Below are 27,233 nucleotides of genomic sequence, written 5' to 3'. Positions count from 1 at the left end.
CCCCTAAGCTAACACTCTCTTCTGCATTTAGAGCCTCCCAGGGCACCACATTGCCTATTTGGACAGAAGTTCATGAATATAAGTTGTAGCAGGGTTTTTTTAAATTGTAAAATATTTGAACAACATATCAATTTATATGTGTGGTATAAGGAACTCTAATAAAAGGAACATCTATACTCACCACACAGCTTAGGAAGGGAAAAACCTAATGTCCCAATGTGGCTCTCCTGGATCATCATCCCCAGTTAACCACAGGTATCAACCTCCCCCTTGTTTTTATTATAGTGTACACATGCACACATGCACACGCAGACACACACATTTAATTTTACTTTTCTTTTTGGCGGGGGAGGGGGCAGTGTCTCACTACATAGTCCAGGCTGGCCTCAAATGTGTGATCTTCCTGCTTCAGCTTCCTGAGTGTTGGATTGCCTATTTTGTAAATTGAGAAAAAGATGTATTTACTTTCAAATTACATAAGGAAAAAATTTGTGTTTTTAGAAAGGATTAAATGTCTTCATTAATGGAAAAAACCACAGAGTGATCACCTCATCTTGAATACAAAATTTTTTGTTTTACTTTTTTAGAGGTGCTAGGGGTTGATCCTAGGGCTATGCACATGTAGGCAATTTACATAATACTGAGCTACATCCGGGGCCCTTTTAATTTTAAGACAGAGTTTGCAAAATTACCCAAACTGGCCTCAAACTCACAATCTTCCTGTCTTAGCCACTCAAGTGCTGAGATTAGGCATGGACTACTGAGACACAGTGCTCTTTTTCCTTACCTTGACTCCCCCAATATGTGTAACTGAACCATACACTCACATCCTTGCTTGTACGCTTGTTTAACTTTATTGACCAGATGCTAGATGGGGCTATCTATACCTTTCCTTCCATCTCTCTGGGTTCCTTAAAATAGGGACTGTAGGGAACAGGGAAAGGGGATGTTACTAGAACCTCTGCAGTAAGTCCTAGTCTCCTGTGAGCCACGGCAGCACAAGGCGAATTGCAGGAAAGGTAGAAAAATGAGACTAAGAAGCCGAGCTTCAGGTCTGATCAGTGCTGCTCTGGGCAGCAAAGACGAAAGCCCCCAGTTTACCGCAACTTTTATTCAGTACTCAGTACATCGGGAGAAACAAATGTAACGAATAACTTGCAGAGAGTTCAGTACATCCGCATAAATAAGATGGTAACAGTCCAAGAACAATGAGGAACTCAGTAGATGTTTGTTCCTCCCAGGATGTCTTCAGCTGGTGTAATCTTGTCCTGGAGAATCACAGCACCACCGGATCATTGAGATCTCAGTTGTGACCGGAGGCCAAAATGGAATTCTGTCTCAGAATTCCAAAGCTGGGCTGTAGGCAGGAGAACTAAGCTAACCAAATGATTTTTCCCTAAAATTATGTAGCATTGCTCCCGACAAGGGACTATGCACATATGTTATCTAAATTCTATCTTTCCATTCAACTATAATTAAAACTAATAGATAGATGAATACACAGTGAGAATAGATATGTTTTTAAGTCCCCCCGTCCCCATTTTTGAACTTAAATGGAATCACAGTGCCTGTGTCTGGCTTACTTCTCTCATTCAGCATTATGTTTTGAGGATTTATCCATGTTGGTGAATTGAGCTATAGTCTATTCATTTTTACTGCTGTATTTCACAGCATTCACTCCATCTCCAAAGCTGAAGGAGATGGCAAAATTTGAGTTGAAGGTTGGGGGTAAGTGGGTTAGGGCAGTGAGCTCTCCCCAGCTCTATTAGGCCTGGGCACTTCTGGTCCAGCCACCAGCCTCCCCAAGCGTTCCAGCCTCTGCTGCAGGGACAGGCCACATGGCCTCTTCTTCCTGTAGATCTTGCCATGTTTTGGTGCTGATCTGAACTTGGCCTCCTCCTGATGCTCAAGGGACAGGGAAAAAAATGGTCACTTTGGAGCTGCCTTCCTGAGGAAATGGAAGCAGAGGTCAGGAGCTTTCCACTGGAGGCAACGGGAGATGGGCAATCCCATTTCCTAACATTCTAAGGGCTCTGGAGGCCCTTAGACAAGGACAGGAGAGATGGCATTTCAGGAAGGTCCTTGCTAAGCTGGCTTTCCAAGGCACCTGAGTTGGGGTGGAGGTGGGAAATGACAGGGGGCAGCCAACCAGCTCTGGCCCCTATTTGCATATTCATAAGCTCCCCATGCTGGTTGGCTGCGTTAAGCAACCTGTACTGTCCCCTGCACCTCCCACCCCCCCACCCCCGTCCCATCAGGGCTGGGTCTGTCAGATGGTGCCTTGCACTGAGAAGAGAAGGGCAAGAGGCTCCCCTTGCCCAGCCACACACCAGGCCCACCTGGGGAGGAAGCAGGAAAAGCAAAATCACTTCCTGACCCAGGCCCTCTCTGCCTAAGATTGGGTCCTCCACTACTAGGGACTGGACCTTTCTGCAGACTTCTCTGTGAGTAATGCAGTCTCTTCCATTTGCCTTGCCAGAGTCTTTTGTTATTGTTATTACAGAATATATACTATGAAAGCTTACAAGTACAGTATTAGCATATTGTTAATAAGTTGTCATATTTGTTTTATCTGTTTTTATTGGCTGAAATACTTTCAAGTAAATTTGAGACACAGATATTTCACTCCCTAATACCTCACTCTATAATATCCAACATGTATTTCTGGAGTCTCCCACATTTTTTTTTTCAGGGCTGGGGATTGAATCCAGACAGGGCCTTTGCATTGCGTTACATCCCCAGCTCTTTATTCATTTGTTTATTTTTAGACAGGGTCTTGACAAATTGCTAAATTGCCTAGATTAGGATTGAATTTACAATCCTTCTGTTCCGGCAACCCACTACCCTAAAATTGCACCGCCAACACTCAGCTCTGGAGCCCTCTTAAAGTTCTCTTCCATCTTCTTCTTCTCTTTCCTATGTATGTATGTGGTATGGGGGATTGAACCCAGGCCTTTGAACTGAGCTACAACCCTAGCCCTTTAAAAAATGTTTTTTAGGGCTGGGGATTTAGCTCAGTGGTTCCATGACCTGCCTCACAAGCGCAAGGACCTGAGTTAGATCCCCAGTACCAAAAATAAACAAACAAACAAAAATGTCTTTTAATTTTTTGAAACAGGATTTCACTAAGTCACTAAATTACCTAGGTTGGGCTCAAACTTGAAATCTTCCTGGCCCAGCTGCATGGACTGCTGAGATTACAGATGTGCACCAGCATGCCTGGCTTGGAAACTCTTCTTTCATTAGGTTCTGCAACAGTCCTGCATGGGGGGTGACTTTAACCCCAGTTTAGAAAACTGCAAAAAGTGTGTCTCCAAGGCTAATGGCTGAGACCCCAGACTTCTGACTCCCACCCCAGGCACCTGGACAGCCCCATGAAAGCATCTCTGATGTCCAAGGGTGTTTACCTGCATTGCAGCTGACACTCAAGTCATTGTGTGACCTTGGACATGTTGCTTCATCTCTGGGTGTATGTTCCCTCATCTGTAATTCAACAGCATGAATCCCTAACACTGCTCTATGATGATTACTGAAAAATGAGAAAAGACAGAGTAAAAAGTTTTTCACAAAACTAAATTTATCTACGTTATACCCTTTCTCCTTAAAAAAAAAAAACAACCAGGATGATAAAGACTATTTTCTTCTACAAATACAAATGATAGATCATAATCTTTTGTATTCTTATTTTTTGTGCCCTTAACCACAAAATGAAATGTCAACTTGGGCAGGGGATTTAGCTCAGTGGTTTCGGCGCCTGCCTCGCAAGAGCAAGGATCCAAGTTCCATCGCCAGTACCAAAAAAAAAAAAAAAAAAAAAAAAGAAATAGAAATGTCAGGAACTGTCTGGGTGGTCCATCTTTTTTCCTTTTCATTCTAAGTCTGGAAACCACTGTATCATCCACTGTACCAGACGTTTCCTGAGCCCAAGCAGCACTAGAGTACTATGGGCCTGGGGCTCTCCACACTGCCTTTGAAGGGGAGGAAAGTACCACCGAAGGAGTGCCTGTTACCATTGCTGGCCCGTGGTGTGTGTTACCACATGGGATCCTCACCACAAGCCTAGGGGACGGAAAAACTAAAGGGGAAGAGAGGTAGTTTTTCTTGAAGGCATGTAGGTCCAGCAGCTGGCAGATCATTCCATAGCTCACAGCCAACAGTGGCACAGAACTCCAGGGGTTCTGACTCAGTTGTGTCTGTGTCTGTCTATGAACAGGGCAGGCCTGCATGGCCTGAGCCCATCATCAGTCTGACATTTTCTCTGCATCAGCCAGTGCAGTGAAGAGAGCTGCCCAGGGCTGGCCCAGAGATGGATGAGTTGGCCTTTGGCCTGCAGCACAGTGGAGACAATGCAGGGGCTTGTCAATTTACAGAGTGAAGCAGACCTGAAGTTTTAGGTGAAAATACACCTTAGCATAGAATAAAAATGCTGTTGGACTTTGAGACGTGGTACCCTAAACAAGGCATAAAATTAGCTGGGTCTGCTAAGTATTTGGATGGGAGGCTATTTAGGAAAACCTTAGGTGAGACAAAAATATGTCATATGTAAATGTGTTGGAGTTATTACGAGTCCCAAATGGAGGGTCCTTAGATTCTATGATATCTGCACAGGATAAGGCATTTTCCTCCATATTTCTTTGACGATATTGGGGGTGGCATCTACTAAAGCACAAGACTGGTCCAATTTGAACACAACTAAGTCTAGGAAATGAATGAACGAAGTGCTTCAAAGAATAATCCTGATTTTTTTTTTCAACAAAACCTGGCAGAAACTTTATCAAGGAAATAACAATAACCCTTCTTGTATAAATCCAGACTGAGTTTCAGTAACAGTGATAAGAATGATTTGACATCCTGTAGACTTCACCAAGTGCCTTTCATCTGAGGACCCCTGTAGAGCCCACTTTGCTCTACCAGTTGGTTCTGTAGCCTGGCTGGACTGTGCTGTGGCCTAAAAGTGTCTGCACCATGGAAAGGGAGACAGCCTGTGAGCTGCTGGACTCTCCCAGCTAGCCCCACAGCAGCCTTTCCTTTTGCCTCATCTGGGCAGAGCTTCGGATCTCCAGGGCTGTTCCATGGAAGGGCACAGATTTTATGCAGGGAGAAGGGCTGCATGTTCAGAGATCTGTGCCTGATGAAGCCACACACTCTGGCCGTCCCTTCTTGGTGTCTGCCATGTGTTCCAGCACTTCAGCTGAAAGGGGACAACACACATCTTCCTTCCTTTCACTGTCATTTACTTGCTTTGAACCTCACCCTCTTTTTACAATTTTTGGTTATGTAAATTTGCCATTATCTCCTGAGCTCTGTGCTCTGCACTTATGTTTGTACTAAATTTGCTTCTTCAGTAGGGCTTTTTGTGTGTATCTGGGAAGGAGTCCGTATAGGAGTCAATAAAAGAAAATACAGGTTATTGGTTTTTTTTAAATATAGACTTTATTTTTTAGAGCAGTTTTATGTTCACAGCAAAATTCAGTGGAAACTACCATATATCCATATATATATGAGATTTCTCATACATCCCCTACCTCCTCCAACAGACGTAGACTCCTCCATAAATGCAATTTTGTTTGTTTGTTTTGTTCTGCAACACTGGGGACAGAATCTAGGAGTGCTCTACCACTAAGCTACATCCCCAGCCTTTAAAAAAATTTTGTTTTATTTTGAGGCAGGGTAGCATTAAGATGCCCAGCCAGGACTCAAATTTGTGATCCTGTTACTTCAGCCTTTCTGAGTGCTGAAATTGCAGGGATGCACCACTGTGTCTGGCTATAAATTTTTAATTTTAATTAACAAATTAAAAATTGCCTTTTTTTTTTAGTTAAAAAGTGAAAACAGGGCCTGGGATTTAGCTCAGTGGTTTTGGTGCCTGCCTTGCAAGCGCGAGGTCCCGAGTTCGATCCTCGGTACCAAAAAACAACAGCAACAACAACAAAAGTGAAAACATATGCATTGAAAAGAAGAAATATAAAAAAAATGACCCATTGTTTCATTACCCATAAATAATTATGGCTAACATTCTGATGCATTTTTTATCCTTTTGCTCTGTATTTTTATATCTAATTTTCCCTCATGTGGCCTCATTATTTTAAAATAATGTTACATAAACTCTGCTTAAATATGTTTTCTAAATGGTTATATAAGATAGCATCATGTAGATGGTACCATATTTTATAATTTATTTAACCAGTTCCTACTCTTACAATGAATACAAGGGTGATCATCTCACACATACATTCATGGGGATAGCCATCATTCTCTTGGCTCAACTTCTAGATATAGAATCACCAACTTGAATGTATAAACATTTTTAAGTTTCTTAATATATACCACATATTTCCCCCAAAATGTATGAAAAATGAACAGTATTACTGAGAATCAAGAAATTCAAAAAGTGAAATAAGACTTTCATCCATTCTCTTGGCAAAAATTTAAAAAAACAATGCCTGGCCAGGTGTGGCTGTGCACACCTGTAATACCAGCATTTTGGGGAGGCTGAGACAAGAGGATCACAAATTTGAGCCCAACCTGGGACACTAAGTGACTTAGTGAGACCCTGTCTCAAAATTTAAAAGTGAAAAAGGGCTGGGTAGCTCCATGGAAGATCATAGGTTCTAGGGGTGGGGGTGGAGGGCAGTGTTTAAAGATAATACCCGGTGTTGATGAAGATAAAGGGATATGTGTTCTTTTATGGATTATATTGGGAAAGAAAATTGGGTATTTAAAAGTAAATTTAGAGGCTGGAGCTATAGTTCAGTGACACACACATGCAGCAGGCCCTCGGTTGTGTAACAAATGAATGCATTCTTGTAAAACTTCTATTACTACAGTAATGTACAGAGTAGAAATTGAAAGTCCTCCTTCTATTCCTCATCTCCAACCTCAATCAGTACATTTCTTGTGGGCAGTTAGAGAAGAGCTATAAAAATGTAACATGTGCTCAGTCCCTGACCCAATATTTTCACTTCTAGAAATATAACCTAAAGAAATAAATAAGGTAAGTCCCAAATACATATGTAGGAATGTTAAACTTAATATTATTCTTAATAACAATAGCTAACAGTTGCCAACAGTTACTATGTACCAGGGACTCTTCTAAAAAATCACAGATGTTAACTCTTTGGATCCTTAAAACAGTGCTTGCTTCGGCAGCACATATACTAAAATTGGATCCTTAAAACAGCCCTTGATAACAGTAGTAATTATGGTTATTCTCATTTTACTATTGAGAAAACCAAGGTGCAGAGAGGTCACAGAGCCAGTTAAGTTAAGCCACGCTGTCGACCTCCAATGCCATATTGCTTATACTACTATAATGGTGAAAATATAAGAAGGAATCTGTCTATGCAAAGAGAACTTATTAATAAAATATGGTAGATCTGTATGATTGACTACTACCAGCTTTCATAGTATTATTAAGAATTGATATGCATTGACATGAAAGAGGGAAAAAAGAAAATCATAGAACTCTGTATATGTAATACCATTTTGATTTTTCAAGAGGTACAGAATAATACTATTTTGTTTTTTTTTAAAGTTACACATTATATATATATACCAGCTCCTCAATAAGGAATGTGATCACTATGTACTGCAAACATGTACTAATAAAAAATTTTTTTAAGGTACACATTATGAGAAATTATGTAAATTCCTCTATACACAGAGAAACAAGTTTTTAAAAACACATACAAAAATGTTAACTGATTTCTTGAGGGAGGTAGTGGTATTGGTGTGGTTTTTTTCTCCTCTTCATACCTAGACTTGGCAAATAAAATGATCCTGAATTACTTTCAGAATCTACGAAAAGCAGTAAAGCTATTTGTCAAGAGTGGTGACCATTGCTGCTTCTATCAGCACATATGAGAGTGCTGCTGGTTAATTTTCAAACAGCCTCCCTGTTCTGTGCAGGCTCTGCCAGACCAAGGCTCTGGAGGGCAAGCTCTCTTCCTGTTTCTTAGCAGTCCAGATGCACAGTTTCCATGAGCGTCCTGTAGAAATGGGCGTGGACATCTCTGGGCACTGACCACAGCAGGCTGGATTTCTAGTTTCAGGCCTCAAGGTATTTCTGTTCACTGTTGCTTCATTAAACACACTGGTCCCATCTCTTACACTAGTCCTTTTTCTGCCTTCTGGAGCAAGCAGACTACATGGAACCTCAGAAACAATAACCTAAATAACCTAAATAAATAAGGAAGTTTGGTCAAAGTTCTATGCTCTTCTAATCTACCTATCAGTATTGATTTTGTTCCATGTACAAGGCACTGTGCTAGGTGCTTGAGAGATCTGAAATAATTAATGAACAGTTGCCCTTTAATGTTTGCAGAGGGATTGGTTCCAGGGCTTCCTATGCAGGTAGCAAAATTCAGGAATGTTCAAGTAGTGTAACATTTTCACATAACTACCGACATTCTTCAATAAACTTCAAATCATCTCTAGATTACTTATGATTTATAATGCAATGTAAATGCTATACAGTTATACTGTATTTTTTAAAAAGAATAATAACAAGGGGAAAAATGTCTGTATACGTTCATTACAGATGCAATTTATAAAAAAATTTTTCAGTTTGAGCTAGGCACAGTGACACATGCCTGTAATCTCGGCACTCTGGGAGACTGAGGCAGGATCACAAATCCAAACCCAGCCTAGGCAATTTAGGGAGTGAGCAAGACCCTGTCCCCAAAAAGGGGAGCTGGGAGGGTAGCTCAGCATGAAGGTCCTGGATTCAACCCCCAGTACTGCAAAATAAGTACTTAATTAATTCAGCCTGGTTGGCTGAATCTCTGGATGCCAACTGTACCATCACTGAGACAAAAACCAATACAAATGGAGCGTTCATAGAACAATTCCTTCAACTCAGCTAGCAAACATCTGCTTAGCGACAATTGGGAGTCAGGCAGTACTTAGGAACACAGAGAGGAATCCAGCTCATAGTCAAAAGGGAAAGACAAGGAGGCTTCAGGAAGGAAGTGACATTCCAGCTGTTTTCTGAAAGAGGAGGGGAGCGAGCGGGAGAAGGGCCATCCTAGCTGAGGGAACAGGAAGTACGAAGACGTGGAGGCCGGAGTAGAGGAGCCCGGAAGCTCAGGAACACTCAGCCGTGCAAGCTCAGCCTGGCGAGCACCGAGGGCAGAGCGTTTAGGGAGGAGCTGGGCCTCGTGACCCTTGTGTTCGGTGGACAGCTGGCAGAGACCGATTCCACGGGGCAAAAAAAAACTACCTTTCCAAAACTTAGCGCCATTGCCAATGTCACTGAGAAAACTGAAACAACAAAGGGGAATCTCCCCCAGCTCCTGCCCCTCCACCTCCTCCCACCCGCCACTGGAAGAGCTCAGCGTCCTCCCCTCAGTCCTCCTCTTAAGTGTGCACTAGATCTCCTCCCTCCTTCCGTACAAGGACAGAGCTCCAGAGAATCATCGGTTCTCACCCACTTTAAGACATTTTGAGGTTTGTTTTGTTTGGTAATACTGGGAATTTCCACTGAGCTACACCTCCAGCCCTTTAAATTTGTTTAATTTGGAGACAAAGTCTCACTAAGTTGCTAAATTGCCCAGGCTGGACTCTAACTTGAAATCCTCTTACCTTGGCCTCCCAGAATACTGAGATTACAGTCCGGAGCCATCACACCTGGCTTCAACTTTTATCTTCTGATGCCAGCATTAGTATCCTGCTGTTATTTGTCCTATATTGAAAAATCCCCTATTGACTCCTTTGCCCCTTCCAGCCACTGTCCCATTTCTCTTCTGTATACAGAACCCCTTGAAAGAATTGTCATATTCATGTGTCTCCAGTTTTCCTCGTCCTGACCCTTAAGTGCACTCTAGTCGGGCTTCTTCTCCCTTCATTACACCAAAGGTGCTGATCAAGACCCTTAATGACTCCACATCACTAACCTGGAGAGTCCCTTCACAGTCTCTACGTGACTTCACCTCTCCCACCTCTCAGCAAGCTTTTCTTCCTTTGGCTCCTGGGACTCACACTGCACTGGATTTCTTTCTCCCTCACTGAAGGTTTCTTCCCAGTTTGCTTTCGTGATTCCTCCTCTAGCTGCCAGGCTATTCTTGTCACTGTAGCCCTGTCTGCTCTGTCTCCTTTCACACCCAAAGCCTGACCTGCAGATCTTTGCATCTCTGTTCCCCAAATGCTACCTTTCCAGTTGCTCAAGCCAAACGCTGCAATCACCAATGATGGTCCCCTTGTATACCACATCTAACCTGCTAGCAAATCCCACTGGCTTCTTTGTCAACATATATCTACTGTCTGCCCTGACTTCTCCCTTCCATTGCTAGTCTTGGTCCAGGACATCACCATGTCTCACCTTGTAGGGGACAGGGGAAGGGGACGTTACCAGAACCTCTGCAGTTAGTCCTGGTCTCCTGCGAGCCACGGCAGCACACGGCGAATTACAGGAAAGGTAGAAAAATGAGACCGAGAAGAAGCTGAGCTTTGGGTCTGATCAGTGCTGCTCTGGGCAGCAAAGACAAAAGCCCCCAGCTTACCACACCTTGTATTCAGTACATCGGGAGAAACAAATGTAACAGATGACTTGCAGAGAGTTCAATAGTTCACATTGGGATAAACAAGGTGTAACGGAAGGCTTGCAGAGAGTTCAGTACATCTCCGGCAAACAAGATGTTAATCAGTCCAAGAACAATGAGGAACTGAGCAGATGTTTGTTCTCCCAGGATGTTTCTTGTCCTGGAGAATCACAGCATCACTGGATCACTGAAGTCTCAGTTGTGACCGGAGGCCAAACTGGAGTTATTCTGTAGCTGGGCTGTAGGCAAGAGAACTAGGCTAACCAAATGATTTATCCCTAGAATTATGTAGCATTGCTCCCAACATCACCTACATTAAGACAACAGCTTCCGAAAAAATGTTTCATCCTCCTCTCCCCCAACCAGTGAGAATGATCCCTTTAAAACTAAATCGGAGCACATCACTTACAACCATCAAATAAGCCCTCATTTACCTGAGTCCAGGACAACTTTACAATAACCAAAAAAACCCCATCCAATGGCTATTACTTACTATGTTTTTACATTTTAATATTCTCCTCGGCAGGAATATTAGCTTTATATAAGCAGGACATTTTGTTTGGTGTCAGTGCTCAATCCATGCTTGTTGAATGAGAGAGTGAATTTAGAAGAAAGACCAGAATAAGGGGAAGCTAGAGGATGGGGGAGCAGTCATGAGGTACTGAAATTGACCAGATGAAAAATTGTGAGTCCCTGAATCAGGACAGTGGTGACAGGAACAGCATGACAGTATGTATTTCAGAGCCATTTTTGCCATAAATTTGTCTGCCATGATGCTCGAGTCGATGCTGTGGATGAGGAGGAGGGCTGCAGCCTAAGCGGCTCCCAGTTTCTGGCTTGAAGAAGAAAGGAATGGTTTGAGAGGTGAAGCAGCATGAAGGGGCAGCTGCAGACTTTAGATCTGAAAATGTTAAGTTTGAGCAGGAAATGTTCAGTAAGCACTCAGAATAGCCCCTCTTCGGAGGGCGAAATATATAGTTTGTATCATTGTTCCATCAGTCTTGGTTAAAGTATCAATTGTGCCAGTTTAAGGACCATCATTAGAATGCACCTGCTAAGTCCATGGAGAGAGGCTGGGGGGTCTGAGGTACAACTTGAAGGGTTGGGAAACAGTGAAGATGTTGCCTTTGTTAGTCTGGGCCACCATCCTGGCTGTGAGCAAGAGGAAGTCTCAGACCACTGAGCCTCCCTCACGTTGATGTCTTCTGCAGTAAACAAAATGTGACAGTAAACAAAATAACACAGGCTTCTACAAGCCTGTGCACATAGGTTTGAAAGTCAGTGTCCAAACTAGGGGCTATACTTGGCCTTTCCTATACCCTGGAATATACAAAGACAAAAGGAGATTATGATGAAGTTGTTAAGATGAAGTCAGAGTGGTCATCAAACAGAAAACATAGCGAACACTTTTAGAAACAGAAATGGACTATGATGAAGACAAATTATCCAAGGAGCTTGTCTTTTATTTTTTTGAAGCAAAACATTTATTGGTACAGTTTAGACACACATAATGATAACACTCATCATAAGGAATTTGTACCTGTACGAGCTTGTCTTTTATAACTCAAACATCAAAGGAACTTGTGGCCGTGGAGAAAACTTTAATATTTGAAACCTCAGGACCCCTGTGGCTGTAAACTCCAGGAAATCTCACAGAATCCTCTTAGCTTGCTGAAAAAATCATGTAACTGTCATGCACTTAAGGTTTATAATGTGTGACCCCCTTGTGGGGAAAAATAAAGTGATATGGTTTGAAAATGAAGCCAGTGTGTTAGATTTCAGAAAAAATGATAGGGGACAGAAAATGAAAAACCATTGCTCTCTCTGGATCATTGTTCTGTAAAGCAAAAAACAAAAACCAACCAAACAAAAAAACTTTCCCTGCACCCAACTCCCTTGCATTCTTTCTGTTAGAATCAGTTTCGTGAAAGTTGCTTTCCTAGGAGCCAATAGATGTGCATTTACCAGATCCCTGTTGGATGGCTTGAATGTCCCTTGGCATTTTCCCAACCAGACTGGTAGCTCCTAAAGTTCAGAGGCAGGAAGTCCTGACTGCTGACAGTAACATGGTGGTACATTGTTTTTTACTTACTCGAACTTAGCATGGCTGTGTTTGCTTGTTTGTTTTGAGACAGGTCTTGCTAAGGTGTCCAAACTGGCCCTGAATTTGCAATCTTCTTGCCTCACCCTCTCAAATTATTGGAACTATAGATGTGTGCTATTGTGCCTGGCTTAGCATGGGCTTTTTACATTTTTTCCCCAAAATTTCATTTTCAGATGCCTCATTTGTGTATCCCTCAAGAGTAGGCAAAGATTTCCTTGAACTACAGTGCAGAACAGTTCTGTGTGATGGTATTTGGGAAGAAACCCTCCATTTCCCATTTCTTTTGCTGTCTACGTGTCTCCTCAAAGACGTCTCTTAAAAGCCATGTAGGCTGGGTGTGGTGGCACAGGCCTGTATTCCCAGCACTTGGGAAGCTGAGGCAAGAGAATTGCTGCGGAGTTCAAGGCCAGCCTGAGCTACATAGCGAGCCCCTGTCTCAAAAAAAAAAAAAAAAAAAAAAGCCATGTAGCCCATCCACCAGCTTCATTTCTCTATATGAGGAGACACAGCTCTGTGGAAGCCAAGGGGTTTTGTCCATACCACACTGCAGGCTTGAGGTGACTTGCACTATACTCACATCTCCCCTGTCATGTCGGTGACACACGCTCTGCCCTCCAAGGCAGTCACTGAAGGTCAATGGTGGTCTGGCTTCTTTACTGATCAACATTTTTATAAATTTGGAGCTGGGGATTTAGCTCAGAGGTTTCACTGCCTGCTGCGCAAGCTCAAGGACCTGAGTTCGATCTCTGGTACCAAAAAAATTTTTTTTAAAATAATTTCTTTGTAATTTGATTAAGAACATATTAATTTCATTTTATTAGTTTTATTTATTTTAATAAACAAATCTTATTTCAAAATTCTTTTATATGACTTGCTGTCACATTCCTTTAGAACTTTGAAACTATGTTTTATACCTACAGAAAAGGTATAGTAGCAGCTGAGAATGACTCTTTTGGAGTGTAGTAGTAGTAACTGTGAAGCAGAAGTCAGGGCTCTTTTCTTAAAATTCCCATGCTGGGCGTGGTGACTCACATTTTAATCCCAGCACTCTGGAGGCTGAGGCAGGAGGATTGCTGCAAATTCAGGCCAGCCTGTGCTACATAGTGAGTTCAAGGGCAGCCTGAAATGTACAGTAAGACCTTGTCTCAAAAATGCCAAAAAAAAAAAATCCCAGTATGTGTACACTTCCTAAATCCAATGGCTATAAAAATTTTAAACAATATTTTAACATAATATTTTTATCACCAATTTTTCTTTTAAAGTGTTCCCTTTTGTCACTTAGTTTATTGATTTTCCTGGGTTTGACATACTAAGTATTCTGTGAGATGACATATATGCTTTCCTTGAAAGCTTATTCTCATGAGTTACAGTAGCTGAGTTCCTTTATGTTTGTGCTGTTTACTGAAGTACCTGGCACAAAATGTTTCAAAACCTAGAGCAGTAGTTTTATATAAATCCTCATGAGTTTGTTCTCATTAATCTAATTGTTTATCAACTCATAATTTGTGCAATAATGCATGTAGATTCTGAGTTGCCAATTTTTAAAAAACTGTGGCCTCTTTATGATGATGAAAAAGGATCATTACTTAGCAGGTAATGTGCCAGCTAGGTGTGGTGGTGCATGCCTCTAATCCTAGCCCTTGGAAGGCTGGTGCAGGAAGACTGTGAGTTCAAGGCCAACCTGGTCTACATGGTGAGTTCAAGGTCAGTAAGGACTATATAGCAAGACCCTATCCCAAAACAGTAACAACAACAAAACAAAAAAAGAAAAGAGGTAACGTATCCTTAATGATCCAGTCAAGGTGGAATGGATTTTTCATTTTAAACAGACCCCAGTGTTCAGTGCCTAGTGTTTTGTTGCCCTCAGTCAACCCAGGTCTGACAAATCTTGGTTTGACTTCAGCCTTCCACTTACTAGTTGTGCGACCTTAGGGAGGAAACTCCCTAACTTCTTGGAGCCTGCATCCTTATTTGTAGATGACAGGAAGGTTAGGTAATGGGTGTAAAGTTCTTGATAATGCCAGTTGTTCAATCGCTATTATTTAATGTTATGCCCTAGCAGGAGATCTTTCTCCCTGGAGGTTCACTCTTGGACTCTTCTTAAAAGTAGGGTCATGACCACCATCACTCTGCAGCTGATTTACTAAACTGAAAGCTGCATTTTGCCAAGATCCCAGGGATTCCTTTGCACACTCAAGTTTGATAAGTACTGGTCCAAGTCACGCATGCTCTTGTCTTCCTCTCTAATTTCAGGCACCTGCCCAAGAGTTCTGTAAGCCCTGGAACCTCCGCATCTGCATCCTTCTCCAGGAGCACTGATTTGCCCTTCAGAGTGAGGGGCAGTCTCTCTGGCTCATTCCGTGTGCACCTCCCACTGAGGAGGCAAAGCGGGCTCCCCAAACCCTTGGCTTCTTCACAGAGCTCTGAGCAAGTGCCTGGGAAGCCAAACGATGGCTCGAAACCCAATCTTGCTTTCTCCTCAGTCCCAGGCCTGCTCCCACCTGGCAGAACATGGTATGGAAGGTGAGAGAAGCCCATTCTCCAGAGAGCTGGGTAGAGACTCCCCATCTCCCTTGGGCCAGGTGCTCAGCTCTGGCCTCACTGACCCTGGCTGGTTTTGGGATGACCACATCCAGGTGAAGAGAGCCAGAGTGGAAACCATCGTCCAAGGCATCTGTCTCTCCCCCAGTCCTCTGGTCCCAGGCAATGCCCGAGCCAGGAGTAGCTCATACTCCTTAGAGAAGACCCCGGAGCGGAAGAGGAAGCAGAGCGTCCCTGTGCAACAATTCCCCCTGCAGCCAGGCCCTGCCAGGAACCGGACCAACTGGGAGGGGAGCCCCAGGGTGAGAGAACAACTTCACCAGCTGAAACAACAGCTAAGGTGTCTGCAGGAGCACATCCTGCAGGCTGCTATGGCCGGGAGTGCAGCTCAGGGGCCAGGATGCTTGGAGCCAGGGAAAGACCCTCTGAATGGAAAGCAGAGGAATGGCTGCAGACCTCGCCCCTGGGCTGCCAACAGTGACCTCAGAGGGGCAGAAAAACACAGAGCGTCTGAGGTCCAACATCTGTCTGAGGAGCTCAGATCCCTTCCTTCTGGAGCACAGGGTTTGCTGGAGGTTCTGAAGAAAGAACTGACCGGGGCAGTGTCCCAGGCTGTGGACTCAGTATTACAAAATGTGCTGATGGATCCACCCAGCCACCTGACTCAGCAAGGCAGGAGCTTCCAGGGACTAGTGCCAGAGGGTAGAGGTGAGCCCTTTCCTCCTGGAGGAGGTGCCTATAAAGACCTACATGTTCTGGCCACCTTGCCTAGGAGGGTCCAGACACAAGCAGGGACCTCTTTGGGAAATTCATCACTGGCCAAGCCTCTAGATTCTCCTAGATACTCTGTCTCTCCAAGAAGCATCCCCAAACCCTATCACAGTCCCACAGCAAACTACCCTTTGATGGTGCATTCCCACATTCAGGAAAATCAGATTCTTAACCAGCTACTGGGTCAGGGACCCAATGGCCATTGGAGCAGTGGTCCTCCCCGGGACTCGGCTCCCCAGAGGCACCCCTCCTTAGAGTCTGCCCTGTGTCCCTGGGTTCTGAGCCAGCCGTTCAGCGTGGCTGGTCTGGAGAGCCGGCCCCTCCTTCCCTCTGTGAAGATGGAGCAGGGCAGCCTGCAGGCTGTACCAGATGTACCTCCTTTCACTTCTGTCCACATATCCTTTACTAGTCATTGACAATCTCTTGGTCACTGCCCGGAGAAATGAGAAGATTGGAAGTTGAGATGAAAGTGAAGACTTTAACTATAACTGTACTGCATAGGGAATAGATTTGTGTACCCATGGTCTTTTTCTTTTCTCCATTCATTCTCATTCTCCCTCTCTCCCTGCCTTCCTCTTTCTTTCCTTTCTTCTTTTCTCTTTCTCTATTCCCCTCTTCTCCTCTTCCTCCCTCTGTCTTTGTCTCTGTCTCTCTATGTCTGTCTGCCTCTGTCTGTCTCTCTCTCTCTCTCATACATACTAGGGTCTTCACACTGAGCTACATCCCCAGCCCTTTTAAATTTTAAGACTAGGGATTTAGCTGAGCAGTGCTGAGCCTGCCTGGAAAGTGTAAGGTACTGAGTTCCATTTCCGGTACTGAAAAATAAAAGAATAAATTTTAAGACAGGGTCTTGCTAAGTCACCCAGGTTAGGTTCAAACTTGTGATCTTCCTGCCTCAGCTTTCCAGTGCCAGGAGTATAGGCACATACCACTACACCAGGCTTCTCATGGTCTTCTTAATATTGCTCCTGGACCTTCCTTTCTCATGACACATCCTACTTACTGACCGAGTGGAAACCACATTCTAGAATTTGGGAAGGTTCATTTACTTTCTTCTGTGATCCATTAGATTCTGCCATGACTGACTTGTTCCTTTGGGTCTGAAGGAGTTTGGTTTGTTTGCTTTTAAATGCAAATGGGAGGGCCAGGGATTTAGCTCAGTGGCATGGCACCTGCCTTGCAAGTGCAAGGTCCTGAGTTCGATCCCTGGTACCAAAAAGACAAAACAAAACAAAGCACTTAAATGGGGTGCCGGGCATGGTGATGCACACCTGTGATCCCAGCACTTGGGAGGCTGAGGCAGGAGGACTGCCATAAGTTTGAGGCCAGCCTGGGCTACATAGTGAATTCAAGGCCAGCCTGAACTATGTAGCAAGACCCTGTCTCAAAAACAAAACAAACAATAAAACACCTCAAATGGGTCTCCAAAATATGATAAATACCACCTGGAAGGAAGAATCCTGTAATTTGGTTGTCAGCTGCCATGGCCCTAGGCAGAGCGTTTAAGGAATGACTTCATCTGAGGTATGGCTTCCCCAACCTTCCCTCATGGCTCTCCAGGCAAAAAGACTGCATGGTCTAGATAATCCACAGGGGATCTTCTGGGGCAAGAGTACTTTTCCTTAGGGACTAGAAATAAAAAGCAGCTGTCCTGAAGAAGTCAGAGGAGTTCAATTTAAGGAACAGCTTCCAAGCCGGGATGGAGCCCAGGGGTGGACACAGAGGGAGAGGACACAGAGGGAGAGGACCCCGCCTCCCACAGTGGGGAAACCTGCAGTGTTTCCAAGACTAACCACGGGATATTAACAGTTGTTCAGTTAGAGAAGAAAAGTAGATTCTGGGTTAGTTTCTTTACTGTGGGGCCCCTCAGAGCCTTTAACATGCTGATGTCTGATGTGAAGCTTTGGGAGGAGAATCTAGGCAGCCCCAAAGATCCCTCTTCCAACAAGCATTTGCAGCACTAAAGTTCCTGAGATCGTATTTTGGATGTTGCCCCCCACCCCGGCTCCCGCCCCGCTGGGAGACAGGGTCTCCCTATGTAGCCCGGGCTGCCCTCTAATTTCATGGCAATCCTGCTTCAGCCTCCTGAGTGCTGGGATTGCAGGTGTGCGCCACCATGCCTGGCAGATGTTGATTTAAGAAAGTTATGCCCACGCTGCTGTTTCTTATGCGCAGCCTTGAGCCCAGGCTTCAAAGATTAATGTGTCTGTGGAATTTAATATCAAGGTGTGAACAGTTCTGTCCTCGGCTTAACAACAGCAGGATGGGATGGAATGGGGCGGGCTCACTACCATGCTAGAGGCCACCCTGTATCCTAAGTGCTGTGAGCGCCCCCTGCTGGTGATAGAAGCACTCCACAGTTCAGGCTTTGCTGGAGGAGGAAGCAACTGTAAAACCAAGAACGCTTCATTTGCCACCACTTCCTCTTCGGGCAGTAGGAACAGTCTTGGAGGTAGAGAGATACTAGCACGGACTGATTTTTCTGTGTAAAAAAGCTACCTATCTGGGCCTTTGATAAGAGACCACTGGCTAAGACCCTATTAAATTTATTTAGGCATCAGGGAAAGAACCTTGAGAAGACTGGGTCCTCAGCATTGCTGATATTTATCAGACGTGTGCTTGTCCGTGCCCTGTGACACAGGTGCAGAGAGCTTCAGGAGGGTTCAGGCTCATGCTAAGAAAGACCTGGCCAGGCCTGCTTGGACAGGGGAAGTACGAGGCTACCTTGGGAATGCTTTGGGGGCCCAGGCAGTATCCTATCCCCTATTATTTTTCTTCCTCCCTGCGGCCTACATTCCACACCTGAGAGTGATTCCCGTGGACCGTGGAAGCCACTTAAGAGCAGGCTGCTTTACTGAGAAAAGGAATGTTCACAGTCACAGGCCTTCCCTGGAACAAGGCAGGGCAGGTGTGAAGGTCTGGGCGAGCTTGGCATTCACTGAGCACCTTCTCTGTAGGGCAGGTGGCTCGTGTGTGCCTGCCTCCACTCACCACAATTCTGAAGATCATAGAGCTCTGCAAAGCCCTTTGATTTCTTTTCCCTTTAAAGTGATTCAAGCTTTTTTGGTGGCAAAATCTGATGTAAACAGACTGGAGGCTATTTGTAGACTTTATCCCACTTAGCATAAAGTCATTTTGCTGTAGGAATGTCAGTATACTGAATTACAGATTGCCTCTGCTGTGGGTATTAACTAACAAACAGTGAACACACGTTATGCCATACAAAATAATAGAAATTCTGAAATCTGAACTCCATTTGCCCCAGGGTTTCAGATAAAGGGTTGTGGGCCTAGATTATCTCACAGTCCTCTAGTGTCCACTCTAGGGTCAGGTATCTGAGAAGCAGAGACAAGAAACAAACTTGCCCAATGTCACCAGACAGACAAGTGAGGAGCCAGGATTCAAACTCAAGATCTGATGGCCAAGTACAAGCTTTGACCACTACACTCTGTTTTAGAAAGGTGGCCCAGAGAAGTTAAGTGGCTTGCCCAAGGTCACAGAGCTAATAAGTGGTCAAGTCAGTTTCTGTAGGCTCCCAAACCCTAGATTCTTTCCCACAGCATTAAAGAGTCGGTAGGAAGGATAAACAGGGCTAACAGGGCCAGGGACAAGGGTCTTCAGCATAGCTGGCCTAGGCCAGCTATAACCATAGTGGGTTTGGTTTCTTTTGGTTAAAATGATTTATCCTACTAGTAAGTCTTAATTGTCCTAAATCTCCAGTTCTTGGACCTGATGCTAAAGATTACTCGGTAGGATTCTTTTCCCTAAGCCTCAGAGTGTTCCTGGGAATGTTAAACATTCTTGTGTGAGTCTTTACTTCCCTCCTTTGTGGAACTAGGGAGTCATACCACAGCATTCCTGCTCTTGTTAAATAGAAAGGAATCTGTCCCAGGGTGAGTTATGCTTTGCAGCCTAATTTCCATATATGTGTATGGATTAAGGTCGACTCACTCCTTCATCCAACACACATTTATTGAGCACCTACTATGTGCCTAGCCCAGTGCTAGGCGCATAGAACACAAAGATAAAAAGATATGGTCCTTGCCCTTAAAGAGCTCACAGTTTAAATGAGGAGACAAACATGCAGTAAAAATTCCATAGGGTCATTGCTATGACAGAGGTTTGTACAAAGAGCCATGGGAGCCCAGGGTGAGGAGGGCCTAATGAGGCAAGAAAGGTTCCACAGGGAACTGATCTTCTGAGCTGGGACCTGTGAGAGGCAGATGCAGCCAACAGTTCAAGTTTTTTCACTGAGCAAGAGCACAGTGGGGGCTGCTACTCGGCCTGGGTACATATGGCCTGGATTCCACCTGCAAAGCCAATTAGAATGACCCCAAGATTGGAGACCTTATAGGCAGCTCCTCTCGCTTTCCAGGTGAAGAAATTGAGGCAGAGAGGAAATAAATCTTTACTTGGGGTTTCAAAATGGTTTATCTGGGATAGAGTTGCGCTCTCTACCCATCCCATTCTGAAAGACTGAATACACATAGCACATCAGTATTCGATATCTATACATCCCATATGATATACTTTTACACAGCAAGGTATTTTCAAATTCTGCAACTTCACTCTGTGTGTATGGCATCCAGCTTTTCTGACAAGTTTTCAGAAAGAGAAAAATGAAGAAAATACTCCATTCAACCAGAAAAAAGAAAAAGAAAATAGAGGCCACAAGGAATGGGACACACACTATTTGGATGATCTGATAAAAGTAATTCATAAGCTAGTGTTTTAAAATGTTAACTTTCCGGGCCAGGGATTTAGCTCAGTGGTTCTGCCGCTTGCCTCGCAAGCGCAAGGTCCCGAGTTCGATCTCCGGTACCAAAAAAATTAAATAAAATAAAATAAAATAAAATGTTAACTTTCCTTGACACTGAAATAAATCCAGGAAGGCCTAAACCCTGGTCACTTGAAGAAGGCCAAACTCATATTTTTCTTCGCACGGTACCCCAGTTCCAGCCTCCTGAAAGCTTATTTCCCTGATGTTCAGGTAAAGTCATTCACTGAGGTCCAACCTCTGCACAGCTCCCAAGTGGCTGTATGTTTTACCTTGTGTGGAGCAAGTCCAAGGTCCTCGCTTCAAGCTCCCCATGTTGTTGATGGACTCATGGAAGTTCTAGTTCTGGGGAGAGAGTACTGGAATAATCATGGATAGCTTTGAGCTAAGAAGGTTGGGTAACTGAATTTTTAGGCTTTTGAGCTGTGGATAATCCTAGAAACACATGGGAAGGAAAAGTAGAGGGAAAGAGAAACATTAGTAGCAAGTGGACTCTTTAGCCTCTTTTTCTGTCTTTATGTATTCTGACCTTATGAAGAAGAAAGACTATGTACCGTCAGACACCATCAAACTTACATGAAGGTCGCTGTGTTTCCAGGCTGAGTGAAAGTACATATAAATCAAGTATATCAGTAAGGAAAATCAAACTGATTGTTGGAGCCAAACCTTGCCTGTTGCCATAAAAGTGGATCTATCCCATTCAAGTTTTTCAGGTCTTTCCCTTAGATTCAGTTGCTTGGTTGATCCCTGAAGACAACTGACTGCAACTCCAAGTTGTCAATAAACTCCTCTCTGATCCAGACTCTGACCCCTTATCAGGTAGAAGGCTCTTGAGCTGCCATGCTAGCATCACAGTGGCCTTACCCTAGTAGACCCTCCCAAAGTCATACTTAAGACAACATAAAAAGGTTCTCATGGGTGAAAACACTTATAAATTCAGTACATAAAATTCTTTATAAATGGACATTGGAGCTAATTCAGATATTGTGAGTCCAACTGAGTAGGAAAACAGTGCAGCTTCTTTTTCTAAAGGAAACTCGTTACCTTGGGTGAATCCATTCACATTACCCCACGCTAAACTGGATGCTAACAGTTCTAGTTCTGAGCCCCCCACGGCAGATGTCTGACTTGATGGACCTCTTGTTTCCACAGTTCAACCGCTGCATTACCTCCCAGATGATCAAGTGGTTCAGCAACTTTCGTGAGTTTTATTACATCCAAATGGAAAAATTTGCCCGGCAAGCAATTTCAGATGGTGTCACAAATCCCAAAATGCTGGTGGTTCTCCGCAATTCAGAACTTTTTCGAGCTCTCAGTATGCACTATAACAAAGGAAGTGACTTTGAGGTAAGACAAAACACCAGGGTTTTTTTTGAAGTGTGTCTTCTCTATATGTTTGGTGTTTCAGATAAGAGCCTCTCACTGACAATCATGGTGGCCGGGGCCAATCTCTATCAATATTACCCAGAGATTATAGCCCCAGCATCTTTTCAGGCAATAGGTAAATGCAGCAAATACAGCAAGTCTTCATGCTGAAGTTTATACAGCAGCCTACCAGGTCTAATGACAGTCTAGACTTAATAATTTGTAATTATCAAGTTAGATAACTTGACCTTTTGCCTTAGTATCAAGCTCAGAACTAAATGCTGGGCTCAGGTGCAGGAGCTATCTTGGCCTAGGTTTTAACAATTTGTTCTTTTAATCATTTGGTTCTTCTCTGTATTCTTAGCTAACAGTCTTACCTGTTGGCCTTTTGTGGCAAGTCACTTCAAATTCTTCCTGGAAATACATGCATGTGGTACATGCCTGTAATCCCAGCTACTCAGGAGGCTGAGGCAGAAGGACAGCAAGTTTGAGGCCAGCCTGGGGGATCTCCATGAAGGCATACTGGTGGCACCTTAAAGTGAATCTAGGTGTTATTGGTGTGAATTCTCATCATGAGACATGCATAGCCTCTTGGGTGGCTGCCAACTATTAGGCTGGCATCTTATTCTGCAGGTTCCAGGTGTAGTCTGTTAGACTATATTTCCCTCTTCTTGCCTTTCTCAGTTGACTGTGACCACAGGAGCAGTTTATTGGCATTTCCAAAAATGTTAAGTCTGCCAGTTGGACTTTCAGCCAGAATGGTTGAAAACATAAGCCTACACTGGTCCCAGGCCAGCGTGGGATGCAACATTGCTGGATCTTCCCATGTTGGGGTGTTCACTTGATAGGCCATGATGGGAAGCCTCAGGCCAAGCTGGACCTGGTGGATGTGTAGGACATCCATCACTTATGGTGCCAGTTTCAGCAAGGGTTCTGGAAAAGCCCACTCAACAGGGCTTGAGGAATGTAAGCCCTAAGATCCAGCCCTAAGGAGTGGTGGGATGAAGTACAACAGTCATGAGCTCGGGGACAATCTTTTCTGCAAAAGGTATACAGAAAAGAATGCTAAAACATCTTTGGAGCACAGATTTACTTTGAGTTAGAGCTTCCTACTTACTAAAAGATCCCCATTAGTGGAACCAGTTCCTCCAACAAAATACATTTTGTTCCAGAGTTGTCTCATTATAACCGTCATTTTAAGGTTTGTGTTTGATGAGGGAGTAGGGGATTCCTTGGGCTGCAGAAATTCAGGGCTGGTAGAACAGGAATGCTCTTAGCCACCACCCAAGGAACAGACAGCATCAGCCAGCGGGGTCTCTGTGGTGCCAGTGCTTCCCAGCCTCACGTCTTCTCTTTCTTGTGGGTCTCTTTGGGAATGCAGGTTCCAGACTGCTTCTTGGAAATCGCCACCTTGACGTTACAGGAGTTCTTCAGGGCTGTCTCCGCAGGGAAAGACTCAGATCCTTCCTGGAAGAAACCCATTTATAAAATTATTTCGAAACTGGACAGTGACATTCCAGAGATATTCAAATCTTCCAGCTATCCTCAGGAGCTATTGCAGAGTTAATATCAAACAACATGAGGAGTGACTGGCCAGAGTTTCCTGAGTTTGTCTTAAATAGCATTTTAGATGTAGTCATATAAAAAGGGTACTAGGAACCTCCCCCAATAGATAGTTTCCATTTTAATCACTTATTTCCCTTTGCAGAATCATCAATTTTAACTTAACCATAAATACATCAACTAAGTGTAATGGTGTGTTGGTGGTATACTGTAAAATAAACCCAAGTTGGAATCAGAAGACTGAATCTCAACTCCACTGTTGCCAGGTGTTGTGACCCTGGGAACTTCCAGCATTTCTGCATCTGTAAAATAAGGTTGTAAAGATTCAAAGATAATATGTCCTAAAGTGCTCTGTGAAAATGGCACAAATGTTTCTCCCCTTCTCCCAGTTTTTAATAAGGTCATCTTATATGGGTTTTTATAAATGGCTGTTTTTTTATTTTAGTTACCTATATATGAAGCTTCACCTGTTTGCTAGATGTTTTCGCATATAGCATCTTTTAAGATTTTTTACCCTGAAAAGCAATTATTATCTTCATTTTTAAAATAACCACACAGAAGTTTGTGAACCATGAGGTAACTCCCCAAAGGCGGTGAAGCTGGGACACTTGGGTTGGTAGGCACAACAGGATTGTGAGCCAGACTGCATGCTGGACTGGCACATGCTGGCACTCGGGATCCCAGATGGGAAACAATGCCTGTGGCACTGTCATCTGAAAACCCCTACCTGGCATTTAGGACTGATGGTTTCAACAACCTCAACACAAACTGCCTGCAGAACTTGAGTGTTGCTATTTGTTCACATCTGTCTGCTGGGAGAGTCTGTCAGCTGGACAACCCAAGTAGTCTCTACCTGACCAATGCAATTGATGCCTTAACTTTTTTTCAGTACTGGGTATCAAACTCAGGACCTTGAGCTTGTGAGGCAGGTGGCAGCACCACTGAGCTAAATCCCTGGCCCCAGTACCTTAACTTTTATGGGCACAAGAATAGAACTTCAAACTGTGAAAGCTAGAAAGAGTCTTAGGAAATCTTCTGGCCCACCCTACTTAAATTAGGGAGAAAACAGGTCTAGTCTGAAGGTTGGCACAACCGGTGCACAGCCTCTCAGGTGATGAATAGCATAACTGAGACAAACACAACATTACACACAGAAACGGAAATTCTCCCACTCTATAAAGAAATTAAAGTCAAATGTCCACTGATGAAAGAATCCATGAAATCTACACTTTCTTTTTCCTACTGGCCCAACACAAATTGTGACTCAGTCTGAGCATACAGGAAGGACATCTGCAAAGCTGAGCAACTACATGTCTTCTAAACTAGTCAGAACCAAGTTGGTAAGCACTGCCAAAGGTGTGTGGGATGGGGTGGTGATAATACATGGTCCAGGCTTTGGAGTCCTGAGTACAGGGTGAATGCATTAACTTATTTCCTTTCCATTTACATAAAACAAGTTTAATATTCAGCTCCAGCTAGCACCCCATGACTTTATGGGGGGGTGCAAGCTGAAGATAAAACCCCTAAACTATTGCTAATGGTGTCTGCATAAGAAGTTTATGGGTTAAGAGTTCTCACTCTTCAGTGCTAGGAATGGAACCCAGGGTTTTCTGCAAGCTAACTAAGCACGTGCTCTACTGCTGAGCCACACCCCCCAGCTAAGGGTTAAGTGTCCTTCAATTCATTTAATTACACTTGGACCATCTTTGTCCTATTTACTCCCTTTATTACAATGAAGGAATCTGCCAAACTCAAGATTTAAGTAGGCAAGAATTAAGCACTCTTGGCAAGGGCAATCAGTTGTTTGGAGACAGAAGATTCCACTCTCTAGAGTGACATTACATAGCTATTGAAGACATTCATGGGAAACAACTCCAAGTTCACACAGTTGTCCAATATAGAGCAGCCCCTTTCTAAAACTGTCCCAAACCTGAAATTCATTAGTGTGTGTTTTAAAGACTGAGCCAAGCCATCTCCAGGGCAATGAACCTTGTTCTGAGGACCAATTCGATGAAATGTGCAAGCTCAAACTGAAAACATTTATGTACCGCAGTCTTTCCAGGATGTGTTCTCTAACCATTGAGCTAAACACAGAAGAATGTATAAATACATACACTCTGCCAACAGTGGAGTTTTATTTTATTACAGTTTTCTACCAAGTATATCTCTTTTCAGTGTTGGGAATGCTTTCTGAGTGTTGAACTAGTAAGCTGAACTAGTTATTATATTCTTTCAGCAATCCTAACACTCCCAAAGGTCTGGTGATTCCTCCCATTAAGGTATATGTAGGTACTGTGCTCTTCCAAATTAGATATGTTCATAAGTCTGGTCAAAGCACTGTCTGTTCATAAGCCCTGCCTTGTTGTCTAATTTTCAATGGTGGATGACAGGCCTGGGCTGGGGAGTGTGATGACAGCACCCTTGAAGAACAAAGGCCCAGTTATCCCAAAAAGCAGGCAGTTAGCTGGCATTTCATGAAGGAAAAGGTTCTTTATGAACCTTCATTTCCAACATGGTTTCACAGCGTGTGCACAACTCCGAATCAGACTCAGTGAGAGGTCAAAGGCATCACCTGGGCATACAAGGGGTTCCTTGGATCACTTTTTTTCTGCCAATGAAAGGGGAAATCATAAACAGCAGAGATAAAAGTTCTACACCTCCACCTCATTACAGAAGTCCACTTCAAAAACACTGTCTGTTTTTAATGACAAAATATAGAATCCTCACTTGGGAGGCTGAGGCAGCAAGATCTCCATGAGTTTGAGGCCAACCTGGACTACAAAGTGAATTCAAGGCCAGCCTGAACCACATAGTGAGACTCTGTCTCAAAGCTTCCCATATATATAAACATATATATATATATATATATATAACACATATACATATATATGTATATATACCTCTACACATATATATGTATATATACATCTACACACACATATATATGTATTGATGCTCAAAAAAATTAATTCTGCTAAAATTTTTGTAACTTGTTTCCTAGATGAAGTTTCATATATTCCAAATATCATAATCATTGATTCTACCTCTTTCCTTTGCAGTTTTGATCATTTACTCTGAAAGCAAATCAAAGTTTGATTTGTATGCATCCAAAACAAAGCAAAACTTAAAAATCCTTTGATGTTTTTATAAAACTGTTAAGTATTTGCATAGATTTCACATAATGCAAGTTGGCTTAGTAATGAGAAAAACAGAAAAGTAACTACGACAATGGATAGGAAACACTTTAGCTAAAATGTTATAGTTTCATCAGGCTGATGATTAAACTATGTATATTGGAATTTGAAGAGTGTTCTACAGTTCTTTTGCTATTGTTGCTGCCACCAGGGATTGAACCCGGGGCATCACGTGCAGGTACATGCTCTACTACTGAGCTACATCTCTCACCCATGCTTTACAATTTTTAGTTGCTTCCAGGCTTGATGTTTTTGGGGAAAGGATAAGCCTGCAACAATAATGGTGAATATAGTACTTCTGACAGTATAAAAATATTCTTGGTCAGTTACAGTAAGTACTCAGGCTCACATCTGTAAAGTGTATGCTCTTGTGATCTACT

The 27,233-nt window shown here is 43.4% G+C and overlaps 1 protein-coding gene and 1 pseudogene across 1 annotated transcript; both read left to right on the top strand.

The window, feature by feature from the left end:
• Nucleotides 1-11,513: 11,513 nt before the first annotated feature.
• On the top strand, nucleotides 11,514-12,150 carry LOC147822763 (iron-sulfur cluster assembly 1 homolog, mitochondrial-like; annotated as a pseudogene).
• A 2,784-nt stretch (nucleotides 12,151-14,934) lies between these two features.
• On the top strand, nucleotides 14,935-23,792 carry Prox2 (prospero homeobox 2). Its single transcript, XM_004837191.3, has 4 exons — nucleotides 14,935-16,349; nucleotides 20,837-20,944; nucleotides 21,884-22,078; nucleotides 23,478-23,792. Exons 1-4 carry the CDS (start codon nucleotides 15,093-15,095, stop codon nucleotides 23,661-23,663), a joined length of 1,746 nt encoding a protein of 581 aa, XP_004837248.1. The 5' UTR covers nucleotides 14,935-15,092; the 3' UTR covers nucleotides 23,664-23,792.
• Nucleotides 23,793-27,233: the final 3,441 nt, after the last annotated feature.

The sequence above is a fragment of the Heterocephalus glaber genome, unplaced genomic scaffold (assembly GCF_053883595.1).
Source record: "Heterocephalus glaber isolate CG9 unplaced genomic scaffold, H.glaber_assembly_v1.0 deba00001608, whole genome shotgun sequence".
Classification (NCBI taxonomy): Eukaryota; Metazoa; Chordata; class Mammalia; order Rodentia; family Bathyergidae; genus Heterocephalus; species Heterocephalus glaber.
Note: the sequence above shows the minus strand (reverse complement) of the source record. Positions and strands in the feature narration are given on the sequence as shown.

What these genes read in the sequence shown, in the direction of transcription:
- Prox2 (XM_004837191.3), top strand. Translation starts at nt 15,093, where the DNA reads ATGGCTCGAAACCCAATCTTGCTTTCTCCTCAGTCCCAGGCCTGCTCC. An exon ending in CTTATTTCCCTGATGTTCAG is followed by an intron (nt 20,945 to 21,883) that starts GTAAAGTCATTC and finishes TTGTTTCCACAG; the next exon opens with TTCAACCGCTGCATTACCTC. An exon ending in ACAAAGGAAGTGACTTTGAG is followed by an intron (nt 22,079 to 23,477) that starts GTAAGACAAAAC and finishes TTGGGAATGCAG; the next exon opens with GTTCCAGACTGCTTCTTGGA.